Source organism: Bos javanicus, chromosome 22 (genome assembly GCF_032452875.1).
Source record: "Bos javanicus breed banteng chromosome 22, ARS-OSU_banteng_1.0, whole genome shotgun sequence".
Taxonomy (NCBI): domain Eukaryota; kingdom Metazoa; phylum Chordata; class Mammalia; order Artiodactyla; family Bovidae; genus Bos; species Bos javanicus.
In genome coordinates this window covers 55,984,262-55,991,500 of record NC_083889.1, presented here as the reverse complement: position 1 = coordinate 55,991,500, position 7,239 = coordinate 55,984,262, and the positions used below count along the sequence as shown (strand labels likewise).

The following is a 7,239-nucleotide window of genomic DNA, read 5'->3' as shown; positions in this document are numbered from 1 at the left end:
GAGCTGGCTTGTTGAGGACATCTCAGATGCCTTTATCATCTTCTCTGATCCCTTGGGCTATATGGGAACCCCCATCCCACGCTCCAACCACCCAGAAACTTCCTAATAAGCAACTCAGACCCCTGATTACAGAAATGGGCTCACCAGGGAGCGATGTTCCCCCCACTTCCCCCCTGCCCCTGGGAGGGAATCTCTTAGACTCAGACAAGATTCTGTTGTTTTGTTTTTTTTCCCATATTGCTTGTGGGTTTGTGGACAGGGAATCTGGTCCCATCACTACAAGGCAAATAGATGGGGAAACAATGGAAACAGTGTCAGACTTTATATTTTTGAGCTCCAAAATCACTGCAGATGGTGACTGCAGCCATGAAATTAAAAGACGCTTGCTCCTTGGAAGAAAAGTTATGACCAACCTAGACAGCATATTCAAAAGCAGAGACATTACTTTGCCAACAAAGGTCCGTCTAGTCAAAGCTATGGTTTTTCCAGTAGTCACGTATGGATGTGAGAGTTGGACTATGAAGAAAGCTGAGTGCCAAAGAATTGATGTTTTTGAACTGTGATGTTGGAGAAGACTCTTGAGAGTCCCTTGGACTGCAAAGAGATCCAACCAGTCAATCCTAAAGGAAATCAGTCCTGAATATTCATCGGAAGGACTGATGTTGAAGCTGAAGCTCCAATACTTTGGCCACCTGATGGGAAAAACTGACTCATTAGAAAAGACCCTGATGCTGGGAAAGATTGAAGGCAGGAGGAGAAGGGGATGACAGAGGATGAGACGGTTGGATGGCATCACCGACTCAACGAACGTGAGTTTGAGTAAACTCTGGGAGTTGGTGATGGACAGGGAGGCCTGGCGTGCTGCAGTCCATGAGGTCGCAAAGAGTCGGACACAACTGAGCGACTGAACTGAACTTGTGGACAGGGAATCCTGGACAGAGAAAAAAAATCCAAATACCTCTAAGGGCTGCCAGTGAAAGAAAGCCCCTACCTGACCTCCCCTTCTCCAGCCCCCCAGCTCCCTGGCACTGTACTCTTTCATCCCTCCTGAAGGGATCTCCAAATACGAGAACCACAGTTCATCTCCTGCACCATCACACAGATGTAAAAATTGTTCTCTGCTCTGCTTTGTTCACTTAACAATACATCCTGGAGCTTATTGCACATCGGCTAAGAGTGACATAGTACCCTGTAGCTCCAGATGGGCCCCAGTTGATTCAAGCAGATCTCTCCTGATTGACAGCCAACCAGGTTTGTTCCAGTTCTGGCTTCTGTGAATCTTGCTGCCCTGAATACCCTGTGTGTGTAATTCACGTGCAGGTGTGGGTGTCTATAGGATGAATTCAGGAAACAGAATTGTCTGTGGAAGGTGCATGCTTCATGTTAAGTTGCCCCAGTCGTGTCTGACTCTTTGTGACCCATGGACTCTAGCCCATCAGGTTCCTCTGTCCAAGGGATTCTCCAGGCAAGAATACTGGAGTGGGTTGCCATGCCCTCCTCCAGGGGGTCTTCCCCACCCAGGGATCAAACCCGCCTCTCTTGCGTCTCCTGCGTTGGCTGGCAGTTCTTTACTATTAGCACCACCTGAGAAGCCTTGTGGAAGGTGCACGTGTTAAATTTTCAGGTTGCCACCCAAAGAGATGCCACTGATTTACACCTCCACTGCTGTATATGAAAGGTAAGAGGTCTGTCTGTCTGATTTAATGCTTAGCTAGGATGGCAGTTCTTCTAATTCTGGGGTCTGGTTGGGAGATCAAGTCTGGAATTTCAGGTTTGTAATCCACCCCCATCCAACCATCTGACCCTGGGGACACAACGTGTGTCTGGGAGTTGGGAAGGTGGTTAGGTTACCTCTCCGGACCTCAGTATCTTCACCTAAGAATGAGGAGCGGACTATAGCTGGTGATCTAAAAGTTCCCTCCCACCTCTAGTCTTTCTGCCTCTCTGAGTCTCTATGTCCCTATCTGTAAAGTGGGACTAATAGTCCCTATCCCACTTATCTTGTGATGTAAGGCTGATGTAAAGGTGATGTAGGGATGCAATGAGGTGGTGGACATGCCTGGAAAGCTAGATGCTCTGCCAAGGAAAGGAGTGACAACTAACACTCTCGGATTCCCGTTGCCAAACCACCAGCATGGCCTGAGACATACAACAGGTACTCCATGTTTCAGCCTGAAGAACTACTGTATGGGGAGGCAGAATAATGTTCAGACTGTCCAGAGGTAGAAGAGTCTTCACTGATGTTCCCTCTGCCTAAAATGTGGTTTCCTCTAAGTATGCCTGGCACATTTCTATATCTCCAGGAGGGACCACGGAGCCCGGCACACTGTGGGTACCCATTAACTCTTTCACTATGGAGGCTGTTTCCAGGACTAGTGTGACAATGCTCTCCTCCAAGGCATCATCTGACTTCGGGGACTGATTGGTGCACAAGCTCCTTGGGATCGTTGCTTTTCTGCTCCCTGTATCCCTTCATTTCCTTTGCCTGGGGTAGGTACATTCAAAAAAACTTCCTATCCAGGGGTCACAAACTCCAATGTCCCTACTCAATGACCAGAGCAACACACTGGGAAGACAGTAGAAATTGGTGGAGGGTGTGGTGACCCTGGGCAGCTGTTGTCAGGAGGAAATGCAAGCCCACTTTTTTCCCAAGAGATTTTCAAGAGAAGCCACAAATCCATAATTTCCCTGCGTTCTCCTGGCTGTAAAACGTCAGTTACTGAGTTTTTTCTCTGGCCATGGGATTTCCCAGGCAAGAATACTGGAGTGGCTAGCCATTTCCTACTCCAGGGGAATCTTCCCACTCCAGGGGATCTTCCCGCCCCAGGGATGGAACTGGTGTCTCTTGCATTGGTAGGTGGATTCTTCTATCACTAGCGCCACCTGGGGAGCCCAACAGGCCAGTTCAGTTCAGTTCAGTCGCTCAGTCGTGTCCGACTTTTTGTGACCCCATGGGCTGCAGGACGCCAGGCTTCCCTGTCCATCACCAACTCCCGGAGTTTACTCAAACTCGTGTCCATTACAGTTTTGAAATTTTAGAAACTGCGGCCTTCCCTCACTGTAGGGATGAGAAAATTGGGTCCAGAGAGGGGGAGACATTTTCCAGAGGCAACACAGTCAAGATCAGAGCCCAGGTCCACTTGTCCACTTTCTTCCTCTCTCGGCCTCTCCCTTACTCCCCCTCCCTCTCCCCCGCAGCCCCCAGCTCCCCATCTTGACTGTCTCTGCGTCTTTCAGTCTCTCTGGCGTGGTCTGCTCTGTATCTCTCTGTGCATCTTTCAGTCTCCGTCTCCATCTCCGAGTCCGTCCTGTGCGCATCTCTGTGCGATTCTCTCAGCATCTCTGCCTTTGTCCCCTACCCTGGTGTTCTCTTAGACATCAGACCTTCGAAGCTGGATGCAGAAGCCACCCCGCTCCAGCATCCCATTCTGCGGCTCGTGCCTCCTCCTCCCGCTTCTCCGCCCCCGCCCCAGATTTCCGGTGGAGCAGGCAGGCAGGCGGGCCAGCGGGCGGGGTACCCACGGGGCCCGCTGCCGTCAGCGTCCCTTCCCGGCGGCCGCGACCCCTCCGCGCTGACCTCACCCGCGCCGCCGCCTCGCGCAGATATAAGCAGCGGCCCGCGGCGAAGAGGGCAACCGGCGCCCCGGGTCCTACCAGCGCTCCTCGACTACTGACCCGCCGACCCCAGACCCCGAATCTCCGGATCGGAGCCCAGGATCCCGGACCGGTGCGTGGAGCTCGTGCCGGGCAGGTAACCAGCTGCGGGCGGCGGGCGGCGTCCGGGGCCCTGGAAAGGGGGGGCTTTGCCCGCCCTCCAATGCGCCCCGCGGAGAGCGGCGGCTTTGGAGCTCCGAGCGCTCCCACCCCCGGGTTTTCCACGGCGCAGGCCGGGGCCCGACGGAGGCACGGCGCGGCCACAGGGCTGGCGGCCCCTCCCGGCGCGCACGTCCCGGCCTTTGGAGCCGCACATCGCGGGGAGGTTCGCATCCCACCGCTGCCGGGCTTCCCCAAGCTGGAGGTACGCGCCAGGATGCCGGGGGCTGCGCTGGGCAGTCAAGGGACCGGCGGGAAAGCCTGGGAGTTAGAATTCGAATCCGAATCTTACAGACTGTTCACGGTGGCAACCGACCTCAGTCTGAGAATCTCACTCTCGGAGCTAGAAATAGGATTTAGCCCATTGAAATTAGCCTCTTAGTGTTAGAATTTGATTCCTAGCCTGGCCCTAGAATCTTAGCATTGGAAATGGAGTCAGGGTTGCAATCAGAACGCTGTAGATGGCGTGTTGGAATAAAAACATTGCTTTGGGAACCTTGGGGGAGAATTTTAGCCTGCGACGCTGCAGGTTAGCGTCCTGGCCGTTGGGCCCGCGCCGCAATCTTGGTGGTTACACTCCTGTCATTGAGAAGTGGCGGTGGAGATGGGGTCCCTGACTCTCGCAGGTAGACCTGGGGGCGGGCAGGCTGTCCAAGCATCCTTAGGGCTGAGGATGCCCAGGACTCAAGGCAGGTCCTCCAGCTGACCTCACCCAAATGTGGCAGGTGGTCCTGCTCCTGGGAGAGCATTTGAACGGTTGATCCTCCCCAGCTCACCCCAGGCCTCGGGTATCCCCCAGGACAGGAAAGAGAGCCATAGAGCATGCTGGGACGGGAGCGCAGCGGTGTACCTTTTTTCTCTTCCTGTCTCCCTGCCCCAGACGCCAAGATGCCTGGCTCTTGGTTTCTGCTAGCCATGGCTTTGACCCTGACCCTGACCGGTGTCCCCGGAGGCCGCGCACAGCTGGATGTGGCCCAGCAGGAGGCGGACATGTCCGAGCAACAGGGCCTGGAAGACCTCCTGCGCCAGGCGGAGCGCCTCCTCCTCCTCCGGGAAGACCTCCAGCGACTGCGAGAAGACCAGGATGACAGCGTATCTGGTGAGGGCTGGGACTATGTGGGGCTGCGGGTTGAGAGAAGGACGCCGACTGGAGAGGGTTAGGGGAAACCCGGCCACAGAGGAGGGAGAGACTTAGTCATTCAGCCTCTTGCCTTTCAGAAACTACCCCTGGCCACACCTTTGGCAGGTGGTGAGTTGACTGCTTCCTGGGATCAGATTCCTTTTCCATCTCAGTTCTGGGAATATTTCAGAGAGCAGACCTTCAGTGGGAAAGAGTCTGTGCCAGGGAGAGAGAGTTTCTTTGTGTGTTACAGTGTGAATTACTAGGCACCTGTTCATACTAGACACCGGTATGCCAGGCACCCTTCTAAGTACTTGAAACCCCTTGTAGCAGGATTTGATCTTCCTAAGCGTCAGATCCTAAATCTGTCTGCAATGCAGAAGACCCAGGCTCAATCCCTGGGTGGGGAACATGCCCTGGAGAAGGAAATAGCAACCCACTCCAGTATTCTTGCCTGGAGAATTCCGTGGAGAGAGGAGCCTGGCGGGCTACGGTCCATGGGGTCTCAAGAGTCGGATGCGACTTAGCAACTAAACCACCGAAGCCTCAGATAGGTAGTTATTACCCTTCCCCACCCCCATTTTACTCAGAAGGAAACTGAGGCTCAAAGAAGTTGAGTTGCTTATGGTCACACAGCTGGGGAGTGGAACCAGAGGCCATGCCCTTGACCACCTGTGTGAGTGTGCCTGGGTCTATGAGGCCTGAGAGGCAGGTGCAAGGCCATGAATCTGGGTGAATGCTGTGGGAATCTGTCTTGCCTGGAAGGAAGGCTGGAGTGGGCATCTGCAGGTCACGGGGTCCCTCACTGGCCTCTTTCCTTCCACAGAGTCTCAGATCTTTCAACCCGATTGGTTCTCCAAGCGTCAGCATCCTGGCAAAAGGGAGGAGGAGGAGGCAGACGAGGCAGTGGAAGGAGAAGAGGAAGGAGGGGCTGCGGGACTCCGCAAACGGCAGCACCCCGGCAGGAGGGACGACGTGGCGGCATGGGCGGTGGACGCGGGTCAGCAGAAGCGGCAGCATCCCGGCCGGCGCGCCTCCTGGCTTGGGTACGCTGTCACCAAGAGGCAGCACCCAGGCAGACGGCTGGTGGACCCCAGGGCCCAAAGGAGCTGGGAGGAGGCAGGGGAGGACGAGGATGAGGGTGGAGAGCTGATGTCTGAGAAACGCCAGCATCCTGGAAAGAGGGCCCTGGGGAGCCCGTGCGGACCCCGGGGACCCTGCGGCCAAGCCAGCCTTCTTCTGGGCCTCCTCGATGACCTGAGCCGGGGGCAGGGGGCTGAAGAGAAGCGGCAGCACCCTGGGCGGCGAGCGGCCTGGGCCAGCGAGCCCCTGGAGGAGTGAGCCCCATTGCCTGTAAACTCAGTTTGTGGTCTAAGAGCGTCTTGAGCCCTGTGCACCCTACCCCCTGTGACCCCCCTTTTCCCCTCCTCCTTAGATGCCTGACCATACTCCCGAGCCCCCAGTTTACACACATGTCAAACTCTTGCCTCGCCTGCCTATATCAGGGACGTGAGAAAGCCAGCCGATGAGTTCACACCCTGTGTCACCCCACTCGGCATCTCTGGTGAGGCAACAGACCCCAGAGTCCCTCTCCCCCACCCCGGCAGGCCTGCTCCCCTCCCTAGCCCTAAGATGAGCGTGCTGTGTCTTCTAAGGGACCCCCAGAGTGAAACAGGGTGCCACTGATGTGAGCAACCAGGGAGGGTGGGTGGGGTCCAGATCCAACTTTCAGCCCTTGCCACGTGCCAGGATTTGCCATGTATACACTTCACCCGCACCCAGGATCTCATTCTCTTCTTGGGTATCCTTTTGTGGGTAGGAAGAGCCCCTCCCCACAGCTGTGTTCCGCTTGGGAGAAACATCGTAGGTGGTGCTGTGCTGCGTGGTGGCTAAGGGAATAAACACTTGCAGGAATTTGTAAACGACACCCTGGAAGTCGTGGCTCGTATGTATCCTTCTAGGCACCTTTCTCCTATCCGTGTTAATAAAACCTACATCTGGATAACGTCAGCGGTTGCAGTTATATCTCAGCTGGTGTGGGATTTATCTTTACAGCATTGAGAGGGAACAGGCTGAGAGTCCCCAGCTCTGCTGAGAAGGGAATCAGGGAACTTGCAGGGGTGAAAAGTCCTCTCCACCATCCCCAGCTCAGAACAAGCTCCAGGGAGGTGGACGGGAGCTTTGGAGCCCGTTTGACACCTGGGGAGACTGAGGCCTGGAGAAGAGGAGGGACTTGCCAGAAGACACACAGCTAGCTGGGGCGGAGCCACGGGTGTGAGAGGCAGCTCAGGACCCTGACTTGAGTT

General features: G+C 55.4%; 1 protein-coding gene across 1 annotated transcript; it reads left to right on the top strand.

Annotated features, from left to right (window-relative positions):
- Positions 1-3,519: 3,519 nt before the first annotated feature.
- Positions 3,520-6,943, top strand: TRH (thyrotropin releasing hormone). Its single transcript, XM_061397125.1, has 3 exons — positions 3,520-3,751; positions 4,694-4,912; positions 5,760-6,943. Exons 2-3 carry the CDS (start codon positions 4,702-4,704, stop codon positions 6,272-6,274), a joined length of 726 nt encoding a protein of 241 aa, XP_061253109.1. The 5' UTR covers positions 3,520-3,751; positions 4,694-4,701; the 3' UTR covers positions 6,275-6,943.
- Positions 6,944-7,239: the final 296 nt, after the last annotated feature.

Coding starts and splice junctions, on each gene's coding strand:
- TRH (XM_061397125.1), top strand. CDS start 4,702: ATGCCTGGCTCTTGGTTTCTGCTAGCCATGGCTTTGACCCTGACCCTG. Junction 4,913..5,759: donor CCAGGATGACAGCGTATCTG/GTGAGGGCTGGG, acceptor TTCCTTCCACAG/AGTCTCAGATCTTTCAACCC.